We start from the raw sequence: 25,186 nt of genomic DNA, 5'->3' as shown, positions 1-25,186 counted from the left end.
TGCGTTGTTCTGTGATAGATAGATAGAATGTTATTCACCGGGAATAACTTAGGCCGTGTTCGAAGAGGGAGAATCATTGTACAGAATGACTTTCAGCAGTCGAAAGAACAGCTGACAAAAGTGCCTTTGGTATGTAAGAGTAATACTCGATTGTTACAAGCGTATTGGAAATCATGGAAAGAAAAACTAGAGACATGCGCTTCATTTAACCATATTCTTCGCATGTAATAATTGTCTTGGATTTGATCCACCGTTCCTCGTTATGCAGTTCATCCAGATTCAAAATTTACTCGTATAATCACGTTGTTCGCCATGAAATTTTGGTAGTGTGCCCATAAAACTGCGACCACAAGTTTGTGTTATTTAACAAACGAACTACTCGATAGCGTCGTTGTTCCGTTTTTTTTCTTTAGGTCTGTAAGCCTTACAGTCTTCACACTAGTGTATTTAGTATTTCCACAAACTCGCGTCACAAACAAGCAACTGTTTACTTCCCCGAGTGTCCTATTTTTTCGTATGTGTGGCGACGCATTTAAAATCCACGTTAAAATCGTCACCAAAGGTAAGATCTGCATTGAGCTGACAACTGTGGCCTCTAGCTCAGAGTTGGCTGTGCAGTCGTCTTACCGTTTATTGATGTCGTTTTTCTGTAACAACAGCTACCAGCATTGTAAGACATTTCTGTTTCGGCTCAGTTCTAATACACCATGTAAAAGTAATACTGCCCCGTCCTGACTTCGACAGGGTGGTGTATATGTACAGCTCGTCTTTGTCTATTTTATATATTGTTACATCTCTGTTCGCTTCCTGTATAGTTTGTACGACTGCAGAGCATCCGATAAGACTTTAACAGACTCAATACTATCGTGGTCAGTTAACCACCTGCTGTAATCATTGCATAGGTAGCAATGTATATGTCGTGTACTTATGGATTGATAGCACCAATGTATGTGTTTACCAATAATCTTGCTGACTGAAAATATTATCAGTCTCAAATTCTGTAGTAAAAGAAAGTATGTTGGAAATATCACTTTGGTAAGCCAAACCGAGGCCTTTTGTACATACGGAATCTACCTGTTGCTGCTGACACGTAGCTCCCCTCACTCCCTACCACCTCGAAACCATTCTCTCTCACCTGAAACGATTCCCGTTACCGCCACTGGTTACACAGAGGAGCTACAACTGTAAGCTACGTAGAACTATAAATGGTCTTCAACAATTGGGCTCATTCATTCATTGTGTAAGGAGAATACTTTATGGCAACCAAACTGAGATTCACGCAACAACATCTGCTTAGTTAAATGAGTTAGTGGTTCATCTTAGGCCACTTTCGCCGACACTTTTAAAAATAATGGAAGGGTTGAAATAGGTCTGTAATTAGATATTGCTTGCTTATCTTCAGTTTTATAGGTGGGTACTACCACAGCATATGTAGCGTACATAAATGTCAGGAAAAATGCGTTGAATCATTGACTGATAAAAGATAGCTCGAGTGTAATCATAGCAAATTCAGAACGTCAATAATCTCCTAGAAACATCATCATAGCCAACAAAATTACTGTTACTTGGTGAGCTGATTAATTTTGTAATCTCCTCAGCTCCTGACGAAATGCCTGTTACTAATGTCTGTTCGGTTTGTATGTTTGCAACTAAGGTCTCTTGGTGGCGTATACAGTATCTGTACAAATAAATGTAATGCATCTGTGTTTGGTTGATTATTAGTGGGCGCGAAGTTGGTCCCCAGTGTGTGGAAGTAATAATTCAGTTTGGTGACCAATGACTTGTGTGTGTGTGTGTGTGTGTGTGTGTGTGTGTGTGTGTGTGTGTGCCAGAGCCATCTTCGGAGGGCTCAGTTTCGTTCAAATTATTTCTTGTCTGTTTTGTTTTATAGTGTTCCAAATAGGTCTTGCCCTATCCTTGGAGTGTTTTTACATCGTGCGCAAATTTTACTTCATAATAACAGACTGACTGATTTTACAATAATGTTGTTTTTCAATTCTTGACTACAATTGTCCTCTAAATTAGGTAGAGTGCACTCTTCCTAGGATAAGATGCCTTAAACGCAGGAGTTATCATTCTCTTGTCCTCACTTATTTTTGATTTTACCGTTATTTGTTTTAGAGGAACCAAGACTCAGAGTGTTCAAGGAATATTTTTGAGAAAGAGTTAAATTTCCTACCAACACTACCTTCTTCATAAATATCTCTCCCGTAATTCATCTCTAAGCACTATTTATGATTGTACAGTTTTTTACTTTTCTTCTGTGACCTGTTGTATGCGAAAGAACCCGAAATTTGAATTTTGCACTCAAATGTTTATACGAGTTACCATATAAAAATAACGCTAGGTGTTTTTTGAATCAGTGTGGCAAGTGGCTGCCAGCTCAGGGGTTTGGTTAGTCGTTGGTGAGCATATTTCCATTCACTTGTCCCGTTTAGTTTGCGGTTTAGCAATGGCTGACTTGAAAGAGCAGCGTTTCTGTATGAAGTTTTGTTTTCAACGTGGGAAAACCGCAGCGTGAACGCGCCGAACGTTGAAGCAAGCTCGTGGACTGATACAAGCATTCCAAAAACCGGCCTACATCATCGACAACAACATCGCCTGGGAGTTTGCAGGGAACTTCAGTTTCTAATCGAATGAATCTTCCAGGGGGTTTCACTGTTCACCCAAGTTTAATTTATGGCTATTACCCTGAACTGTGCAGCACTTGTAGCGGAAGAGCCCTTCTCCTCGGCCAAAGAAAAGTCAGCGAGTCAAGAGTAGCATTAAGTCCTATTTACATACACTTTCCAGTCACATTAATGTGATCCCCTATCAGGAGCCTGAATAACCAACTTTGTCAGCGCGGATCGCTGCTAGACGTGCAGGAAGAGGGTCAGTGAGGTTCTAGACAGTACCAGCTGCTTTAGGTTTTGTCGTTTGAGGATCTATGGCGCGAACACCCTGATCGAGGTGGTCACACAGATTCTCGGTTGGGATTAAATCCGGCGTGTTTGGTGGCCAGGGGAGTACGGTAAACTCACCCTGGTGCCCCCCGAACCACGCTCGTAGACTGCGAACTGTGTGACACATTGCATTGCCCCTACATACCATTGTACCGAGGGAAAACCGCAATTAGGGGTGGACTTGGTCCACCAAGGATAGATGCATACTTGTGTTCATCCATTGTGCCGTCCATAATGACGAGATTACCCAGGGAATGCCACGAAAACGTTCCACGGACCATAACGCTCCTGCTTCCAGCTGATGTATAAGCTTTCAGAAGTTACACGCCATACATGTTTACGGGCATCCGCGTAATGAAGCATAAAACGTGATTCATCTGAAAAGGTCACGCGTTGCCACTCAGTGGACGTCCGATAGAGGTATTCGCGTTTAAATTCCAGCCTTAGTCGCCGATGAATAGCAGTGAGCAAGGGGGCATGAACCAGGTGCCTGCTGCGGAGGCTCATATACAGCAACTTTAGCAGAACGGTCTTGTAGAGACACTATTGGTAGCCACTTGGTTCATTGGGGCGACCAGCTGCTCAAGAGGTTCACGTTTGTTCGCTCGTACACATCTCTGCAGCCGTCGTTCCAGTTTTAGGTAGCGCCATTTTGCCATGCACACTACACTTCAATAATGGCGGGACGTGAACAGTTTACAAACAGCCGTTTCGGAAGTGCTTCCACGCTTGGTCCGAAAGCCAATGATCATGCCATTTTGCACTTAAGATAAATTGCTCCGTTTACGCATTACGACAACGGCGGTACTATCTACATTTGCATCATACTCCGGAAGCCATCAAATGGTGGTTCGCGGAGGGTACTTTCGATACAACTAAGTGACCCCCCCCAGCATCCTCCACTCGCGAATGGTGCGTGGGAAGAATGAATGTCGGTAAGCCTGTGTGTTGGCTCTTATACCTCGTCGTCGTCATTAAGTGAGAGGCACACGGGCAAAAGTAATATCTTGTTTGACTCTCTGACAGCTTATTACTTCCTCCCACATACATTTCTCCAAAGACCACGGCGAGAAAATTCGACAAATAAGAGCCAATGCAGAGGCTCACCGACAATCATGCCTCGGACGCACCATTCGCGATCGGAACAACGTAGGGGGTATCACTTACTTGTACCAGAAGCATCCGCTAACCATCATTAGGTGGCTTGCGGAGTTCCCCATCCTCCGAACACGCTTTATATACGCTACACGGCTAGTGCTGCCATCTGCCGTCTGGAGTGGTTATTGAACGTTGACGTGGAATATAGGCGGTGGTCAGATTAATGTGACTGGACCGTGTATATAAAAGAGACTGCCATAAGGAATTCGTTCCTCCTGGTTAGATGATCAATAAAGATGTTCTAAGAAGGTGGAGGGAGCACTTGAAGAGAAAATACCACAAAAATGGCGTTCGAACGACTGGCTACTCAACCATGACAAAGCGCTGTAGCGTACCGCCTACATTGTTCAGGAATGTTTGACTAAAAACAAGATTCCACTTTTTCGTCAACCAGCCGTACTCACCAGAGTTTAAGTCTTGTGGCTTCTTCCTCTTCTCCAAGATGAAAACAGTTTTGAACGGTCGAAGATTTGATTCGTGGGGAGTATTGAAACGAAATAGCAGAGAGTACTGAATACCCTAACATACACTTCCAGGATGTGTTTCAAAAGTGGCACAAACGTTGAAATCGGTGTATTCGCTCTCAAGAGGACTACACTGAAGATGATGGTGCAGAATAAGATCTTAGCAAGACATAATAATTAAAAAAACAAAATATCAAATTGAACTCATAGTTTACCTCCAAGAGCGTGTAATAAATACTTCTTTATTACAACAAGTCTGAGTCCTGATTCCATCACCAGGTACCTTACAACATTTAAAACGGCTAACAAAGCGATGTAAAACCTGTTGCGTCAAATGGCACAAAATTCATCAAGTGTTGTGTGTCAAGTAGTAAAATATAATGTACAGTCAGTAATAAAATATGTCAAACACTGTTAGTCTTCGTTCTGCATTTTTATTGACAGTATTTGGCAAGTGATTTACTATGTATTTTATGCTATTTTACGCCATTGGTTTTATATCGCCATGTATCGTGTTTTAAATGTCTTAAGATACCTGATAAGTCTGAGGACTGAAACCGGTTGTAGCAAAAAATTATTTTCAGCTCTTGGTCGTAAAGTAAGATATTTTTTTAAATTTACGGTCTATGAGGTCCCACCTTCACAAAATGCTTAGTAATAATATCGTATTTCGGGAACTTTTGGATGCTACCTGCAATTGAAGGCAGGAACTGCTTACTTGATAGGTCTTCTTCGCTACTCTGTTTCCATCGCTTGCGTAACAAGTTTTGACTGCGATGGTTTCTTCTTCTTTTCCTTCTGTTAGGACCGGCCGTCTCTGTTAGAGAGCTGTTACGTATATTATCATCCAGGGATATGCTCAGTGACGACAGCATCGCACCCGTCAGCGTGGTTCTCAACGGTTGCCGACGTGGGGTCGAGAGCATTGGCGTCCTAAAGGGGTAGGGGCCACTCCTGGAATCTGGACTACAGAGTTTTTATTCATTACAGAATTGACACACATTTCAAGAAATGGGTACATAACTATGGGTTATATGGGACATAAAAAGCTGGTATTTTTTTCCTGTAAAATGTAGTTCTTGTGGTGTGACACGTCTCGAAACTGAGCAACTCAATTATATCAAAAGTGGCAATTTTTAAATGTTGGTCCGCCCCGAATAAATTCTGCGGACGCCCATGGCCGTCTGCTCTTACCACGGTGTCGTTGCTGCGTGCCTGGCAATCGTCGACGCGGCGCCGCAGGTCCGCGACGTTGACACTGAGGTCCAGCAGGGCGGCGTCGGTGCTGGCGCCGGACTGCCGCCCCCGCACCGCCGCCTCCACACGCTCGCTGGCCATCTCCACGCTGGACTGCAACAGGTCGGCATTACGTGACAATGGTGAAGGGCTGTTGTTGTAGCTCTTCACAACAAGAAATTCGTCCCCCTCATTACTCCGCAAAGTTAAATGAAAAGCCGGCCGGTTATAATAGTATAGTACTATCGTACTTATGCCTGAGAGAAATAGGTAGGTGGGAAGTAGGTCTCGCGAAAGATAGCGTGGAACATGCGCAGAAACGCATTTTCGAACTGCGCACTGGGCTATTCCATTGCTTTGTTCCAAAGGGGGGGGGGGGGGGGGGGGGGGTAGTTTCACTGGCTGTCGCCTACCAACCTGTGCACTTGGAGTGTTCTAATTGTTCTATCTTTACTGTGTAGCGTGCCACCACAGTGTTAGCGCACTGTCTGTACATGATAAATTACGGTCCCCTACTGCGTTTCTCTGGTCAGTATGTGGAGGCTAATCTCAGTAACTAATGTAAGGATTTTCGAAATGATGGAGCACAGCAGTCCGTTGTCTCTTCCTTTCAGGCTTTATTAAAGCAAATCTAGATTTCGGCCAGTATCTTGCCATTATCAACGCACCATTTCATAGTTTCAAGACTTGTCCTAATGTGCCAGTCCCCTGTTGTTCGGGCTTCTGTCGCAGTTCATTCTAGTCTTTAATGAATTGTGACAGAAACCCGAACAATAGGGGACTGGCACACTAGGACATGTCTTGAAACTATGAAATGGTGCGTTGATACTGGCAAGATACTAGCCGAAATCTAGATTTGCTTTAATAAAGCCTGAAAAAAAGAGACAACGGACTGCTGTGCTCCATCATTTTGAAAGTAATATCTCATTCGTCGAGTGCATTCCTGATGGAAGGTTACATACCATAAGGAATGTTACGGTTTTCACTAATAGACTTACCCCGCTATGCCAGATCCGACGACCTTTCTGGCCAAGCTAGGATTTGGCAAGCATAAACACAAACAGTAGAAACTCGTTGTGTGAGGAGGGGCATTATCTTGCTAAAATGTAAGCCAAAATGGTTTGCCATGATGGGCAACAAAACGGGGCGTAGAATATGGTCGACGTACTGCTGTGCTTTAAAGATGACACGAATGACAAAGAAAGTGGTCCTGCTATGAAACGAAATGGCACATCAGACCATCACTCCTGGTTATAGGGCCGTACGGCGGGCGACATCAGGTTGGCGTCCCACAGCTGTCCATGGCATCTCCAGACATGTCTTTGCTGGTTATCGTGGCTGAGTTTGGAGCGAAGCTCATCACTGAAGACAATTCCACTCCAGTCAGTGAGCCAGGCCGAAGATGTGCCTGGATACGCCCTGGACAGTGGTGGGATACCAACTTGTCTGTCACCTGTCACCTGCCATACGGCCCGACAGCAGGTGTGATTGTCTGGGATGCCATTTCATTTTGTAGCAGAACCCATTTGGTTGTCATCCGCGCCACCCTTGCAGCGCAATGATACATTGACGAAATACACTGTGTGATAAGAAGTATCCGGACACCTGGCTGAAAATGACTTAAAAGTTGGTGGCGCCCTCCATCGGTATTGCTGGAATTCAATACGGTGTTGTCCCACACTTAGCCTTGATGACAGCTGCTTCCACTCTCGCAGGCATACATATATTTTAATCACCTAAACAAGTATTTAGTAATAACAACAAGATAACGGACAAGTGCACGTACCTGCAGCTTGGAGACCCCCACGTCCAGCCTGGCTTCCATGTAACCGAGGCGGTGGTTCAGTCGTTCATAAGCAGAGTCAAACTTGCGGCTCATTTGGTCCTTCGACAGCTCTTCTTTCAGCTGCCGCGAGCTGACCGACTGGAAAGGACACACTTTTTAAACACGCCACTAAGTCTGTTTTTTTTTTTAAATATCTTCTCATCACTTTCAAGATCATGACCACATTGGCACTTTGTCCTCACACAGACACGGGCACCATATATTCATTATAATGATAAAAAGTTGATATAATAATTTATTATGTCACTATAATAAAGTATGATGTCAGAATCATCTAATTTCTACAAATTATCACATTAATGGTTTCAGCAAATTATTGGAGTTTCAGGTGTTTCGGGTAGTCCAAAAACAGTTTCTCCACACTGTAATAGCTCTTACTTACGTACATCATGCTGTGACATGCTAAAAGATATTGAAATTAAAATACACTGTAAGAGAAAAAACAACGCCCCACGAAGGTATTATCCGGATGGATCATGAATCGGTAGATGTTGGTCCACCTCTGGCTCATATCAAGCAATTATTCGCATCTATTGACGGAGTTGTTGGGTATCCCCCTGAGGACTATCGTGCCAAATTCTGTCCAATTGACGTGTTAGGTCGTCAAAATCCCGAGATGGTTGGAGGGCCCTGCCCATAATGCTTTCAACGTTCTCAGTTGGGGACAGATCCAACGACCTAGTTGGCCAAGGCAGGGTTTGGCAATCACGAAGATAAGTAGAAACTCTCGCTGTATAGGGGTTGGCATTATCTTGCTGAAATGTAAGCCCACGATGGCTTGCCATGAAGGGCAACAAAAGGGGCGTAGAATATCGTCGACACACTGGTGTGCTGTAAGAGTGCTGCGGGTGCTAAAGTTATTCTGCTGTGAAAAGAAATGGCAAACTAGACCTATTGTGATTGTCGGGCCGCATGGCGGGCGACAGTCAGCTTGGTATCCCACCGCTGTCCAGGGCATCCACACACGCGTCCTCGGTGGTCATCGGAGCTCAGTTCCAAGCGGGACTCATCGCAGGAGACAGTCCTATTCCAGTCAATGGGATTCCAATCCGAAAACGTGTCTGGAGACGCCACAGACAGTGGTGGATACCAACCAGGCTCTTGCCTGGCGTACGGCCCGACAACCGCAATGATGGTAGGGTGCCATTTTGTGGCAAGCCATCCTGAGCTTCCATTTAAGGAAGATAGTGCCCGCCTGCACACGGCGAGAGCTTCCACTGCTTGTCTTCGTGCTAGTCAAAACCTACCTTAGCTCTCAAGGTCGTCGGATCTCTCCCCAACTGAGAACGTTTGGAGGATCATGGGCAGGGCCCTCCAAGCATCTTAATATTTTGACAATTTAAGGGAGCAATTGGACAGAATTTGGCACGATATCTCTCAGGAGGACATTCAAGAACTTTATCAATCTGTGCCTAGCCGAATAACTGGTTGCACAAGGGGCAAAGCTGGACCAAAGCGTTTTTGACTGTCCCAGATTATGGAGCTCTTTTTCTTGAATAAGTCATTATTCTTTTTTCGGAAATTGTAATCATTTTTTGTCTGTACATCTAAGCCACCTCTACCGATTTCCGCCCTATTCGGATAATTCCCACGTGGTGCATAGTTTCTCTAGTGTAGCACCTTGTGCTCTTTGTACAGGGTTTTCCAAAGTGTCTGTACCAAACGTGTTGGGGGTGATAGATCACGTCATGAGAAAGCCTTTTGTTACTGTATTTTCGGTCTCATAAAATTCCTTTGTCTCCCTCTAAAATTTTTAAGATGCCCCACCACTTCCCTCCATCTCCAAGGGATTCTTGGAGGAAAGCGTGTGTGTGGGTGAGGGGGGGGGGGGGGGGGAATTGTAGAGGGAGAGGAAGGAGTGAATAAACTAGGTTCAAGTCATTGTAGCTGCGGCAGTTATTCGGAGCTGAAGAGGCTTATACAAGATCGACTAGCGAGGAGATGTGAATCAAACAATGAGTCTTCGACTGAAGACCAGATCATCATCATGTGCTTCACCAGGAACTTAACCTTACTTGAGGTGGTTTCTGTTGTCTCTACTTACTCGTTCTACCCTGTCAGCTTGGTATAATAGAAACCAGTGCTTAGCTGCACCTCGTAATCCTAATAAGGATTTAACTTGAGTCCTTTGTAGTCGTTGGCGTCTGTGAAGTTGGCCCTCGAGGCGAGTGAGGCAGCAACTGTGGATAGTGCAGAGTGTTATTGAACTGTATGAAATAAAATCGTTACGGATTCTGAACGGATTGCTTTAGGATGTGCAAACGTCAGCAAAATTGGCGCATTTGGGGGACTTGAGAATCCGATTTTCGCGCTTGAGAAGTCTCTTTACCCTCAACGGTTGACTGTGTGGAGTGCAAGGTCCAGTCACAGAATAATCGGTGCGACATTCCTTGTTGGCACGGTGACTACTGAACGGTACGTGAAGGTTTTGGAAGATTATTTCATACCCAGTGTCCGAAGTTACCCTGATTCCGACAAGATGTGGTTTATGCAAGACAGAGCAGCAGGAGAGTGATGTCCTGGAGGAGGACTTTGGGGACCTCTTTCTGGCTCTAGGGTGCCCATTGGCCCCTGGTATGGAGCTTGATTGGCCGCCATATTCTGCGGATCTGAAAACATGCGACTGCTTTTTGTGCGGCTATATTACGGGTGTATAGCAAAAAAAGCTTAAAACCAATTCTGAGCTGAAAACAGCCATTCAGGAGATCATCGACAGCATCGATGTTCCGACAGTTCATCGGATCAAGCAGAACGTCGCTGTTCGTCTGCGCCACATGACCGCCGTTGATGGCAGGCATATCGAACATGTTGTAACCTAAATCCAAATATCTTTGGTGGCGTTTAGATGTTGAATAAAGTGTGTACACGCCTTAGTTTGTAACTAATTAACACTTTTTTCATATGGTTCAGTGGTTGTCACTCTTTAGGTTGAGGGTAGTGCTGTTAGTGTGTACCTCGGCCAGCTTGTCGAGCCGTATCTCAAGCAGCGTCTCGAGGCGCCCCAGCCGCGCCTCGACGGCCTCCAGGCGTCGCCCCTGCTGCTCCAGGCTGACCTCCCAGCGCGGCGCGTAGCGCGAGGAGTAGACGCTCGCGTCCAGGCTGCGCAGGCGCTCCTCGATCGACAGCAGCACGCTCTGCACTCCCTGCAACACGGCGACAGCACCGTCCCCCTTACTAACCACACCAGTCTCCAGTACGTGCATAGCGGTGTAGTTTAGGGTGAAAGCATTGGCCACCCTGTACATTTGGCGACACAGATTCTCTAAATTTGCTGTATTCTCAGGTTCACGTAAAATATATCCAGGAGTAGCTATCCAGAGTGACCTTAAGTGAAAGAAGACACAAAACAAACAGTAGACGAAATATCTCTCTTCCACGAAGGAAGTGGCTTTAAGGCGCGTGCTTGACCGATTCTTGAGTACTGTTCATCAATAAGGGATTCTTGCCAGGTACGACTGACGAGAGAGAGAGAGAGAGAGAGAGAGAGAGAGAGAGAGAGGGGCAACTAAGTGCGGCGTCTTTCGTCACGGTATCGTTTAGTCTGCGCGAGAGCGTTACCGAGGTAGACGTTACAGTAGAGACATTCTACATCACGGAGAGGTTTACTATTGAAATTTCCGGGAGGAGTTGGACAACTTATTAGTTCTTCCCGCACACATCTCGCTTAATAACCATGACAAGAAAATTCGAGAAAATAGACCCAAACAGAGTTTTACCGACTGTCATTCTTCACACGCACCATTCCACGCGTGGTACCAGAAGTACCGTCCATCACATACCATTAGGTGGCTTGCAGAGCGTGATGTAGATGTAGAGGTGCGCCGCCCTCTAATCTTGATCATCTTGTGCGCTTCAGCTGATTCGCGTTAATGTTAGTAAGAACCATTTCAGCTGTAGTAATGTACATTTTTTACATCACGACAGGTTTCGTTCAAAGGACATCATCAGCTGACACTGCCAACAGTCTCTGTCAAGAATTCTCACAGAATTCTTTGATAATTATAAGGTTTGTAATGTAAACAACAATCAACCCCAAGTACGGCTTAAAAAAGTTTGTTAGTCAAAGCATTAATGGCTTCAGATTTAGCCTGCCGTAGTGGCCGAACGGTTCTAGGCGCTACAGTCTGGAACCACGCGACCGCTACGGTTGCAGGTTCGAATTCTGCCTCGTGCATGGATGTGTGTGATGTCCTTAGGTTAGTTAGGTTTAAGTAGTCCTAAGTTCTAGGGGACTGATGAACTCAGAAGTCCCATAGTGCTCAGAGCCATTTGCATTTTGCTTCAGATTTATTATAATTAGACCTTTAGATGGCCCTTCCGGGTCTCCTTGCTTTACTTCTAGAGCCTCGTTTTGTACCGTTACGTATTTTCTTGCAGTGTTGTACCCATCACTGCGACGTTTTCGCCTACTGTTTGTTTTATGCATTTCAAACTTAACACATTTTTCCACGTGCACCATGTAAATGCTGTTAAATTATCTGGAAACTGCTCTGACACACATGATTCTATGTTTTGTAGCATAACCCGTGCTTCCAAAAAGTGTCCCAGCTTCACAGGGGTAGCAAAGAGGCGAGCAATTGTTACGAAAGCTGTTGGCAGTGTCAACTGACGATCATAGAACGAAACTGGCCTTGTCATAATAAATGTACCTTAACAGAGCTGAGGTGACTCTATCTGATCTAGTGTCAGTTTTTTAACCCTTTAACTCTCATTGTGTGTGTATGTGTCGTATGAGCTATCAGTTTCTAGCAGAGCTGTAGAACGTATTTTACTGGTTCCTCTCCTGCCTTCCAAACTTCACAGAAGCTGTCGTGCGTACTTTGCTGGTCTAGCGCTCACACGGGTAAAGCCCCTGTGAAACTTGGAAGGCAGCAGAAAGTTGCTGACGGAAATAAGGCTGAGACGACGGCTCGTGAATTGTGCCTAGATGCCTCAGCCGGTAACAACATTGCCCGCGAAAGGAAAGGTTCCAGGTTTGAGTGCCTTTCTGGTGCAAAATTTTAATCTGCTTGGAAGTTTCCAAACAGTGTGTACTGCACTGCACATTGAAAGATTCCTTTCGGAACTAGAGGTATTTCTGGAATGTGTAATATAGACTATAGAAGATATTGCACCAATAAAATACGTTAAAGAAAATAAGATGATACAGCTATAGTTGCGAAGCGTTTCAACGTACCAACAAATATTCTTCATTCAAATCTGACCACAAGGATTTTGCGAGAACGTGCTTAAAAGCGATGCCTCCAAATTTTGTATGTTAAAACCCTCAAAGCTTTTTAAGTAAAACAAATTTTATTAACATTCCATATCTTCATTCATGTCTGCACATTACCTGCTCAACATAGCCACCCTGGCGCGAACACATTTCGCCAACGAGTGACCTGTTTGTTTATGCTGTCACCGTAGTATGTTTGATTTTGTTGATGGAGCCACAATCTCCATCTGTGCTTGCATCGCTTCATCACTCTCGACGTGAAGTTCTAAGGTGGTGTTTGTTTGGAAACAGGTGAAACTCGGATACGGTCAAGTCGGTACTGTATGGAGGATGATCGAAGACGGTGAACACATGCCGTCTCGATTTGATGCAGGTATCACAGCGCTCTTGTGTGGTTTGGCACTGTCATGCTGAAGGAGACAATGGTCCATGTGTGGACGAACTCTTCGAATTCTAAACTCGATTACAGCACGCCGTTTCTTACCTACCGACGTAGTCAAATTACACACCACTATACTATGCGCTGCAATTAGGAGTCCTCTAGCGATAGAGGGCTGCAAATATGTAGACATGGGGAATGAAGATGTACAACGTCAATAACGTTTGTTTCATTTAAAAACTTTGAGAATTTTCGCATAAAAAATTCGGACGTATTCTCAGCACGTCCTGGAAGATGACAGGTCAGCTGGTAAAAGCATATTTCTCCTCCAACACATGGAGGACCATTTGGTCCGCCATCTTCTGCTGTTGTATTTTAGAAACTTTGATTTGACAGTCGCAGACCGATTGGCCTAAGGAATGGCCGTCGGTCAGAGGGGTGAACAACTGTGAATATAGCTCACTGATTACGCTGCTTGAGGGAAAGAATCCTGACGAAAGCTGTGCATTATTCGATCAATTCTTTTGCCCAGATAAATCTCGATCGGTGCAGGGTATTGGGAAAAGAAAAAAAAGAAAAGAAAAAACCGCCATGACTCACGCTGGGAGAGTTCCGTAAAAATTTACATACATAGATAGTTCTTCTATAGGCTTTGATGACTGAGTCTGCGGATATCAAAATGTGCTACGTAAAGGGCCCTATCTTTTGATTGCATTGATTTAGAAGCTTAAATCTTTTGCGCCTGGGGACCTGCCAAGGGACCTGAGTATTTAAAGTAAATTTCAACTTGATACTTGTACCCGTTCCTAGGAAAAACAGTTCTGATGGAGAAAATTAGGCTTTCTCACGCGATGGCTGCAAAAGAGTTCTAACATAATGAACATTTACTCAGGGTAAAGCTGAGCTTTGTACATATATTACACCTAAACAAAATTTGGGATTGTAATAAATACTCGTCGATCAACAAATGAAATAAATTAAACAGCATACCTAATAATTAGTTTTCTGATTAAAAACAAGCGAAATTTTAGACATAACAGAGAAACCTTCCACATCCTTTTAACATGTTGCTATGACGAGATGTTTGTTTTTTTACCCTTGTGTAAAATTTCACATTTGAGTAGCATCTTTCGAAGTTTAAATCTGTCATCATCGATGACTGTCGAAGCGGATGCGAGGCTATTAAATTATCTATATCTGGTTAACTTGAGATAGAAGGCGAAATTTGTTAGCTAATGAGGGGAATCGGCAGTGTCTGGCGTTTTGACCCCTGCCGGAAGTATAGAGCAGAAGTGGAAAAGAAGACGCACTCTCTAGTACCGGGACTAGTCTGTGATATTAGGATTTTAAATGTTGTTTCCGAGTGTTTCGTTCTTTGATCCCTCTTTTGCACTGTTAAAATCGCTTTTAGATTCGGTTTGCCTCCTTTCTGCCGCACCCAGTTTTCTATTCTAGGTGTCGTACTCCATTGAATAGTGGACACTCTTGACTATAATAAATCAAGGATGGGACTCCTGTGGATGGGACGTTTCCGTCGCATGCAGAGCCCAGGTGACGTTCACATGCTGATTCTCCAATTTCCTTCATCTTGCTTTTATTATTGACGATACATAATAGATGTCCACTACGTTTTTAGCCTCGTCCCTTTTACTGTTATGAACTTCTGGATGCACCACTCTTGGATCGAGAGACTGACGACCTTGTTGTTTGATCCCTTCCTCCCCAACTCCCTCCAGCCAACCAACCGAACGTTTCCTCTTCAGAGTTTGTCTATAGACTAGACTAAGATTGTAGGCTCTGTCTCTGCCAAAATGTGTTGGTACACATCCCAATTACTACCTTTTTTTTCTCTTTTACCATACCGCCTTAGTAAGACGAAGCTTGTGCTATTATCTTGGTATTTCCAGAAATCATCATATGCCCTTTCGTAGCCTATGGTCAGCTAGCGCAAAATTTTCGAATTTTCTAAATTTGATTTATCATCTCTGTTCAACACAACTCTCGGACGCGGTTGTGATTGTCCAACGTAATGTTTGCTGGACATCGTTGACACCAGGTAATAAACGACGATGAAGTTCGTGGAAGTCGTTCAACTCAACCATGACGCGGCCTCAGCACCAAGAACGTCGTACACATATTAGTGCGTTTTGAAGTTATGTCGTCTTAGGTAGAGCTTACAATTTCTCTAAAGTTTCCCAATACGTCTTTTGGTATACTATGACAGCTAATTGTTTTAATAGTTATTCTGAAATAAAGATCAGTACTTGCTAGAATTATTTAACAGTTTTTATGTATATTATTATTACATGATAAGGTTGCTATATATTTTTAATTTTCTTGAACATTGGTTTCCAGCATGTCGTCTGCAAGTACAGCTGCTTATTACTGAAGAGGCTCACTTTTCTCATTACCAAAGTCTTAATTTATTTATTTTTGGAATTTACTACGAATTACGCTACCTACTTTTACAATATAGACCAAGTTTTTCTCGCGAATGGTGATGCTCTTGAAGACGAAACAGTTTCGTAGTAGTAGCAAGTATTCTACGAGCACAATTCGTGTGAAACACAAAAAAATGGTTCAAATGGCTCTGAGCACTATGGGACTTAACTTCTGAGGTCACCAGTCCCCTAGAACGAAGAACTACTTAAACCTAACTATCCTAAGGACATCACACACATCCATGCCCGAGGCAGGATTCGAACCTGCGACCGCAGCGGTCGCGCGGTTCCAGACTGTAACGCCTAGAACCGCTCGGCCACCCGGCCGGCCGTGTGAAACACAATTTGTGTCCTTACACGAGATGCTGAAGCGTTTATATAACGGAGATGACACTGATGTCGTGTTTCTTCACTACCGAAAATTACTCGATGCAGTTCCATACCGCCGCATAGTAAACAAAATACACACTTGCTTAACATAAAAACAGGTTTGTAACTGGATTAATGACGTAGTATAAAGAGGATGCAGTATGTCGTTCGTAATGAAGAGACATTGTGAGAAATGAAAATATCGTCCGTAGTAGCTCAGCTAAGTGTGAACGACTTTTACTTCCACGCGTGTGTATAAACAATGTTTAACACAATGTTTTACTGTTCTGCGAGTGTTTGGAGACCACGCATGTAGAAAATTTTTGTGAAAAGTCTGAAGCCTTGAAAATAATCAGCGATTGGTATAAAGACAGACAGCGTTCGGCCAGCATAAATAAATGCATTGTAATGGGTGATGACAGACCAAACGATCTGATATCGCTTGGCCACAGGTTCACCCATCAGTAAGAACCCAATCACGTGTCTGGAAATTTCCCTCTGGAGCGATTTCAGTTGGATCTGCAGATTGCAGATATAGATTTATTGAAAGAATACTGAGGAATTGAGGGAGAGAAGGGGGGGCGGGGGGGGGGGGGGGAGAGAGAGAGAGAGAGATATTCGAAGAACAGTTGCGCATGTCAAATTCAAATGGTTCAAATGGCTCTGAACACTATGGGACTCAACATCTGAGGTCATCAGTCTCCAAAAGCTTAGAACTACTTAAACCTAACTAACCTAAGGACATCACACACATCCACGCCCGAGGCAGGATTCGAACCTGCGACCGTAGCAGTCACGCGGTTCCGGACTGAAGTGCCTAGAACCGCTCGGCCACCGCGGCCGGCAGTTGCGCATGTCATCACACTTATTTATTCAGGGCGAGAAAATATGAGAGATACTCCTCGAACTCCACTAGAAGTCGCTACAAGAACAGCGTTATGTATCTTGGAAAATCAGGGAAACAGGGACTTGAACATACGTGTACCGACAATCTTTATGCTACTGCACCATTCGCCAAGGTAATAGTGATTTTCGGAGTAAAAGATGTAAACATACATGAAGAGCATAGCTGTGCTGCAGATCTAATCGCAATGATCCGGACATTTCTGCGAAAAGCGGAATTCACCAATAGACGTCACTAGAGGCGGACTCGGCAGCGTAGGAGACGGGGACTATTCTTGAAATGAAATGCGGTAGGGAGCTGGTGTTGAGTGGAAAGGTACTGAGCCATAATAAATTTATTAAAGTTTCTAAAAGCACTAATGAATTTATTTTTAAAGCAAATATCCAAGCCGGCCGCTGTGGCCCAGCGGTTCTAGGCGCTTCAATCTGGAAACGCACGACCGCTACGGTCGCAGGTTCGAATCCTGCCTCGGGCATGGATGTGTGTGATGTCCTTAAGTTAGGTTTAAGTAGTTCTTCGTTCTAGGGGACTGATGACCTCAGAAGTTAAGTCCCATAGTGCTCAGAGCCATTTGAACCAAAAATCCAAGAATAAAATTGTCTGAAAAGACTGAATTTCAATGGCCAACTGATGGCAAACACCTCTAAAGGGCAACAGTATAAAATCACTTCCTTATGTAAAGATTATTAAAAAAAATACATTTACATTACAAACAGCAAAACATACGATCAAATGATTGTCCCAAATATCAAACATCGGCTATTACCAGTAATTATCAAAGCGACAGACAAAAGTGGTTTAAATTTATGATGATAGAGGCGGTGGCAGGGCGACGGCAGTAGCAATAATTCCTCCTCCATTGACATAGGACGGCGCCTGTCGCTGCCACAGTACTAGAATCTTTCATTAACAATGTCAGTCATGGTACTAGGCATCTTTAACAAAACCACAGTTAACAAAAGATACAGTTACCTGTGCTGTAACACAGAGACAACTCGTTAATTATTTAGTAAAAATTAACGTACTACAAATGCAGAAAATGTTCAGTTTTTTTTTTTTTTTGGTGCTCAGAGTTTACTAAACAGCTCGAGCTCATGATACTAGCCAACAGGTAACTATAGACATGCCTCAGAAAAAAGATAAATAAATGTCGTGTCACTAGGGACTCCCGTCGGGTAGACCGTTCGCCGGGTGCAAGTCTTTCGGCGACTTGCGCGTCGATAGGGATGAAATGATGATGATTAGGACAACAGAACACCCAGTCCCTGAGTGGAGAAAATCTCCGACCCAGCCAGGAATCGAACCGGGGCCCTGAGGATTGACATTCTGTAGCGCTGACCACTTTTTTAATCTCATTTTGTTCTATATTGTTCGTTGAATTTGTTCGTGGCGGACGTTTTATGACACCCGTTCAGGTTGTTCGTTGATCCGTTCACTCACTTTTTTTTATTACACGCTGAGCTACCGGGAGCGGACAGGAGAAAGGTAGCTAGATTAAACAGTTTTCATTGACTATAAAGTAAAATTCCTAAATCTGAAGAATTACGTCTGCATTCTGTACCCTTAGATTCTAAAATCTTTTTGGGGCAGTGACAGCCACAAGCCCACACGCATTCACAGAAATGCACTCTCGTAGTACTAGGCAAAACCTTCATAAATAACACATTTATATATATAATAACGGGAAACCGGGATACGGAGTCAAAATAACCACCACACGACACCAAGTAACGTGCACACTAATCGGACGCTCGCCGTGGTCTCTCGTAAAATCCAGCGCCCATTGACAAACGCTTGCTTAGATAGCGCCGAGAGAAGGATGTAACGAAGATTACTCGTAGTCGGAAACCCACGGGTATCATGCAGCAGACGCCACCGCGTCTAGTGCTCGCAAAGGTCAGACCGGACTCCTGCGTCGTACCCGCCAAAACCGCACTGAGCGAAGGCACCACTCTTGCCAACCGCTACGGCAGACGTTTGGCCCCAACAACGCCGCGCCCCACTTGCGCTCTTCCTCGCCCGGTTTTCTAGGTCGTCGCAGCTCTTAACTATAATCCGTTCAAAATGTTGGTGCTTGTCGAGGATGTTACTCGGCTGCATTCCCAAAAGTTATGTTTCATTCTGGTCGGCTTTCAGCGGGCTTCTGTGCGATTTCGAAACCGTGTTTCGATGCACGGAAGGAAGTAGCTTTAAGTCGATTCGAAACGTCGGCTCTTATAATATATTGTTTGTACAGTAGGATTTGGAACTATAAACAAAAGGATGTTGTTCAGACGTAGCGGAGCGAATGCCGTCAGCAGATAACACGAGTTTCTGTGAGTGGCTTGACCGCCTCGAGAGATGATGATACAGGTTGCACGCTGTTGCGAACTCGTTCCCGCGGACCTTCAAAGTGTTTCCGTTGTACGTACCCTAGAAAGGCGGCCGCTGAGTAATTAGTAGGTAGCCGCGACCGTGGCTGAGCCCGTAACCACTGTGCGTAGACCGCAGGGTTCCGCGTCGACACCCAGACAAGCGCCTGCGCGCGCTTGCCCAGAAAAACTGGTAGTCCGCGCTTCCGAGGCGTGCGTGCTTTATTGGGTGTGCGGCAGATAAGGGGGCGTGGCGGATTTCGTTCCGCTTCCACTGCCTCCCTCGCTGCCTCGGATTCATCGCCCGCGCGTCTGATATGAGACATGTACCTGCTGGCCTTGGCGCGCGAAAGGCGGTGTGGGACCAAAGATTAACGTTCCACGTCTGCCTCTGGAGAACCGTATGTGGCGCAAGAAATAGGTGTTATATTTTTAAAATGTTCATCTGCGCCCCTAATTGCGTTTTAAGTGGTGCACGTTACAAGACACACCAGGCGGTTAGGGGAAAAAAAAGTAGCAGACAAAAGCCATCAGTCAATACGTATTCGTCGAAACAAGATCCAAATCTGCACGAATCTTCGCAACTGCTCCAATGGACTGGCGTAAGCCTGGATTATAGAGGAAGTCAGTACCCAACTACTTCAGTTATAACCTGAGGTGACGGAAATCATGGGATAGCGACATGCACATATACAGATGGCGGAGCTGTCACTTTACTCAGGTGATACATGTGAAGAGGTTTCGGATGTGATTATGGCCGCATGACGGGAATTAAAGGATTTAGAATGCGGTATGGTAGTTGGAGCTAAAGCCGTGGGACATTCCAGTTTGGAAATAGTTACGGAATTAGATGTTCCAAGAGCCACAATGTCAAGAGCGTGTCAGGAATACAAAATCTCTGTCATTACTTCTCCCCAAAGAGAGCGCAGTAGCAGACTGCCTTCAGTTAATAACCGAGAGCAGCGACGTATGCGTAGAGTTGTCAGTGCTAACAGACAACTAACACTGCGTGAAATAACCACAGTAATCAATGTGTGATGTATAATGAACATATCCGTTAGGATGTGGTTTGTTGTGGTCTTCAGTCCTGAGACTGGTTTGATGCAGCTCTCCATGCTACTCCATCCTCTGGAAGCTTCATCTCCCAGTACCTACTGCAACCTACATCCTTCTGAATCTGCTTAGTGCATTCATCTCTTGGCCTCCCTCTACGATTTTTACCCTCCACGCTGCCCTCCAATGCTAAATTTGTGATCCCTTGATGCCTCAGAACATGTCCTACCAACCGGTCCCTTCTTCTTGTCAAGTTGTGCCACAAACTCCTCCCCTTTCTATTCAATACCTCCTCATTAGTTATGTGATCTACCCATCTAATCGTCAGCATTCTTCTGAAGCACCACATTTCGAAAGATTCTATTCTCTTCTTGTCCAAACTATTTATCGTCCACGTTTCACTTCCATACATGGCCACACTCCATAAAAATGCTTTCAGAAACGACTTCCTGACACTTAAATCAATACTCGACGTTAACAAATTTCTTTTCTTTAGGAACGCTTTCCTTGCCATTGCCAGTCTCCAATTTATATCTTCTCTACTTCGACCATTATCAGTTATTTTGTTCCCCAAATAGCAAAACTCCTTTACTACTTTAAGTGTCTCATTTCCCAATCTAATTCCCTCAGCATCCCCCGACTTCATTCGACTACATTCTATTATCCTCGTTTTGCTTTTGTTGATGATGTTCATCTTATATCCCCCTTTCAAGATATTGTCCATTCCGTTTGGATAGTGCGGCGAAATTTGGCGTTAATGGGCTATGGCAGCAGACGACCGACGCCAGTACCTCTGCTAAATTAGTAAGAGCTAGTAGTAAGGTTCGAGTGTGGCGCAGGCCCCACCAAGTCATGGACCCACGTTCTCAACAAGTCATTGTGCAAGCTGGTGGTGGCTCCATAATGATGCCTGCTGTGTTTACATGGAATGGGCCGGGTCTTCTGGTCCAACTGAAACGGTCATTTATTGAAAATGGTTAAGTCGGGCTGTTTGGAGAACATTTGCAGCCATTTACAGCGTTTGTATTCCCAAACAACGATGGAATTATTATGGATGACTTGTCACTGCGCCACAGTTTTTCGCGAATGGATTGAAGAACATTCTGGATGACTCGAGCGAATGATTTAGCCACACAGATCGACCGACTGTGATCCCATTGAACGTTTATGGGACATAATAGAGGCCAGTTTGTGCAGAAAATCGTACACCGGCAACACTTTCGCAATTACAGACGACTATAGAAGCAGCATGGCTCAATATTTCTTCAGGGGTCTTTCAAAGACTTATTGAGTCGTTGCCACGTCGAGTTGGTGCACTACACCGGGCAAAAGGAGTTGCGACACGATGCAGGAGGTATTTCATGACTCTTGTCACCTCATTGAACTGGCGTCCAAGTAAGAAGGCAGCTGGACTATCCTGGGGCGGGCTCCACATATCAAACCACTTCTTCTGCTTGTCATTTTCCCAAGAAACGTTTTGTACCAGGGCAACGGGGTTGGGGAGTGGAGCACTGGAATTTTTGTGACTGAGCGGTGGTTGGACTGAAATATTTTTCTTCTTATTCGTTGTCAACTTTCATTACAAGATTGCGATCCGATGCCAGTGTGGACCACCCGACGTAGTTGTGAACCAGGTGTCACACGAGAAGACCCCCCACCCCTCCCCATCTCGAGTAGCGCGACGCCGGTAGCAACGAGGGCGTGCGTCCCTCAAAAAGCTGAGTGTACGACCTACGTATGTAAAGTGGACGCTCTGGAACAAAAATCTGTACAACTAAAATGGTCCGATATCAACTTAACATTGGTTGAGAACACTTAAAGTAATGAAATACAGACATCTGCTCGAAGAAATTAATCTTGAACAGAAACACTGAGCCGTCATTTAATTACGACTTAAGTTTCAGGCCCCGTAAAGTATAAAATAGAAAATATACTTGACTTACACACTGTACTAATATTGACCACAAATTAATAGACAATATGCCAAACCCAAGTTACGTAACCAGAGCGTCCACTGTTAACTTCGCGTGACTTCACTATGCCAGTAGGCAACTGTTAGAAAATAATAGAACTGTAGGGTGGTAACCCTCTCTTATACTAACCGGCGCTAGTCATAACCTAAATTTCCAGATTATTGGAGGAAGTAAACCTGATCACTAAACAAACTAGCTTGGTCGCTTTCATTACACCATAAGCATAGACCCATACGCTAAGTCATCACCTAAAGTATTAAAACTCGTCACACTGGTATGATTTTGATGTAAGAGCTCAGAATCGCCACTCACGACAACACACAACCTCGAAGGCGAAAACACGGCCACTGTTCCGTACACACAGCAAGGCTACAGTGTAATAGAATACAAGCACGCGCGAACAGTAACTGAACCAACAAGGTTACAGAAGGTTCACATCACGACAGGCACATGAATGTCGTTGTTTACAACCAACCAACACGTGAAACTCGAGCCCAACTGATCAACACACGACGGCAATTTAAAACAACTGCACAGCCGTGTGTTCGATACACAAGTGATACTGAAACGCCATAATAATCCAGATGACAAGACATATCAGCGCATCTCTCTCTCTCTCTCTCTCTCTCTCTCTCTCTCTCTCTCTCTCTCTCTCTGAGATGGCGTTCGCTAAGCACCTGTACGTAAGATAGCAAGCCATATCCCAGCCGAGACAATAATTCAAGATGCACGCACTTTCGCTTCCAGGAGCATACAGCGTGACAGCTAACTCTGTGCAGATTTCATTGCACATCACAAAGCTGACTAGAGCAGAAAACAGTATTTCATTACATTAAGAGGGTGCAACCATAAAAAAAATCTACAAGTACAGCTGATCGTATGAAGTATCGGCGAATAAATATAGATGCTCAAGCCGCCCGACGTTTCACACTCCCAGCGAACGTCACTCTATTAGAAACCGCATGTCACTGAGAGAACCTCCCAAAGCGAATCAAAAGGAATGCCGCAAAACGTTGTGCCTAAACTAACCAGAACACACATTGACTGACGAACGACATCCGACCGACAAATACAAACTGACCATGTAAGCCTGCACACGGTTCACATACGAAACAAACGTATTTGTACTAATCCACGTCCATGGTACATTCCAGAAACACAGAGGATCCAAAAGAAATTTTCGAATGCTTGATACATAATTGACTAGTAGCAGACAGATAAACCCTAAACCCGATGCAACACCACGCAGGCGTCAGCAAGCTGGGGGACAACAACACGAAACACTAAAATGTAGCGACTCTAAACGATGCTCAATCAATTCGCCACTCAGTAACCAAACGAGCAAAACACCGAGCAAAATACAGAAAGCGCTTCCACTCCCAAAAGAACTGTAAACAACATGTAACTAGGTTCGGGTGCCTGCAGCGGCGTGACCGAAAACTTATAACAACCTACGAGTGGCATTCAATAAGTAAAGCAGCACATTTTTTTCTGAAAGCAAGTTAGTTTTACTCAGAATTCTAACCCACCATATTATTCCCCCACTCTTTTGGCTACAAAACACTATTTTTCAACATAACCACCGTTCAATGCTACGGGTTTACGCCACCTTGCTGAGAGCGACTGTGTGCCTACAAGGTATCACTCTACTGCTCGTCGTCGGAGTCAACGTCTTGCTTCATCAACCACTTCCCCATAATCCAAGTACAGCTTTCCGCAGAGTGCATCCTTCGTAGGGCACAAATGGTCCTTTCGTAGCTCTTTATGGTCTTCTGTTAGGCGACGAGGAGGACCTAGCGGGCGCACACTTTCGAGAACACCAGCTGGTGGACGAATGTGTCAGCACTACCAACAGAAAACTTCCAGTTCTGCAGTGACGTGTTTGATTGTGATCCGTCGATCACCTCGAATGAGTGTGTCCACACATTTCTTCATTGCAGGAATCACAGCCGGCCGGCACGCCGGAGATCGGATAGATTTGTACGACTTTTTTGCGATGATGATAGATGTCTCGCCCAACAACTCATCGTACCTTTGATCCTTGCCAGGTCTCTGTAGACATTCTGCAAGCGCCTATGAATACCTGCGACGCTCTATTTTTCTGCCAAAAGAAAATGACAGCTCTCTGCTTGAAGCGATCTTCCGTTATAGACGCCATTTTCAAGGCTACGTACAGTGCCGCGACCTATCGGAGTTTAATGAAATTATAGGAGCTGAAGCGAGAATATTCCACAATGTTAAACAACAAATTCCACAGTTTTCAACCAAAACTGTCCGAGAAAAAAATGTGTGGCCTTACACACTGAACGCCCGTCTTGTATTCGTGACTGCATGCCTCCGCGACGCAACGATGAAAACTTATCACACAACCGCTAGAGGCGGCCCATATTGCCAGCACTGTTCGCTGTCGAGCCTGGCTGCTGCACGCTCCAGGTCGCGAAAACAGCCGTCAAAGAGCGTCACTTGAACAGCAACGCCGTACCCACCAGGTGGTGGGATTTCGAAGTCATCGGAGGGCAGAATCGCATGGCACACATTTATTTCCTCATAAAACTGTCGTCGTCACCTTTTAACGTAAAATTGGTCGTGTCTGCTTTACGCCACCCGTAATGAACACTGTCAGTGAGTAAGTAACTTCGTACATAAACTAACATGAAAATCGATACGTAATATTCTATGCGCACCCTGAAGCGCAAGCTACGGACAGACGCGGTAGAATACCATTGGTTCGAGCGTCAAGTGTGATACACTGTCCTCTTGCTGCTGCTCGTCCCCCCCCCCCCCCCCTCTCTCTCTCTCTCTCTCTCTCTCTCTCTCTCTCCCGTGTTAGGTACATACCACTGTAATCTAGA

The 25,186-nt window shown here is 44.7% G+C and overlaps 2 protein-coding genes across 2 annotated transcripts in view; one reads left to right on the top strand and one right to left on the bottom strand.

The window, feature by feature from the left end:
• The window catches only part of LOC124544747, a 233,705-nt gene that overhangs the window by 37,301 nt on the left and 171,218 nt on the right, over positions 1–25,186 (bottom strand). The window contains exons 2-4 of the mRNA XM_047123408.1: positions 10,604–10,792; positions 7,590–7,727; positions 5,762–5,917 (exon numbers count right to left, since the gene is read on the bottom strand). Coding sequence (XP_046979364.1) covers positions 5,762–5,917; positions 7,590–7,727; positions 10,604–10,792 — 483 coding nt within the window. The remainder of the gene's footprint in view (positions 1–5,761; positions 5,918–7,589; positions 7,728–10,603; positions 10,793–25,186) is intronic.
• Positions 1–25,186, top strand: part of LOC124544748 (Golgi-associated PDZ and coiled-coil motif-containing protein-like) — a 136,801-nt gene that overhangs the window by 73,369 nt on the left and 38,246 nt on the right. The window lies entirely within an intron of this gene.

This window comes from Schistocerca americana, chromosome 8, assembly GCF_021461395.2.
Source record: "Schistocerca americana isolate TAMUIC-IGC-003095 chromosome 8, iqSchAmer2.1, whole genome shotgun sequence".
NCBI lineage: Eukaryota > Metazoa > Arthropoda > Insecta > Orthoptera > Acrididae > Schistocerca > Schistocerca americana.
The sequence above is the reverse complement of the archived record's forward strand: the minus strand, read 5'-3'. Positions and strand labels throughout refer to the sequence as shown.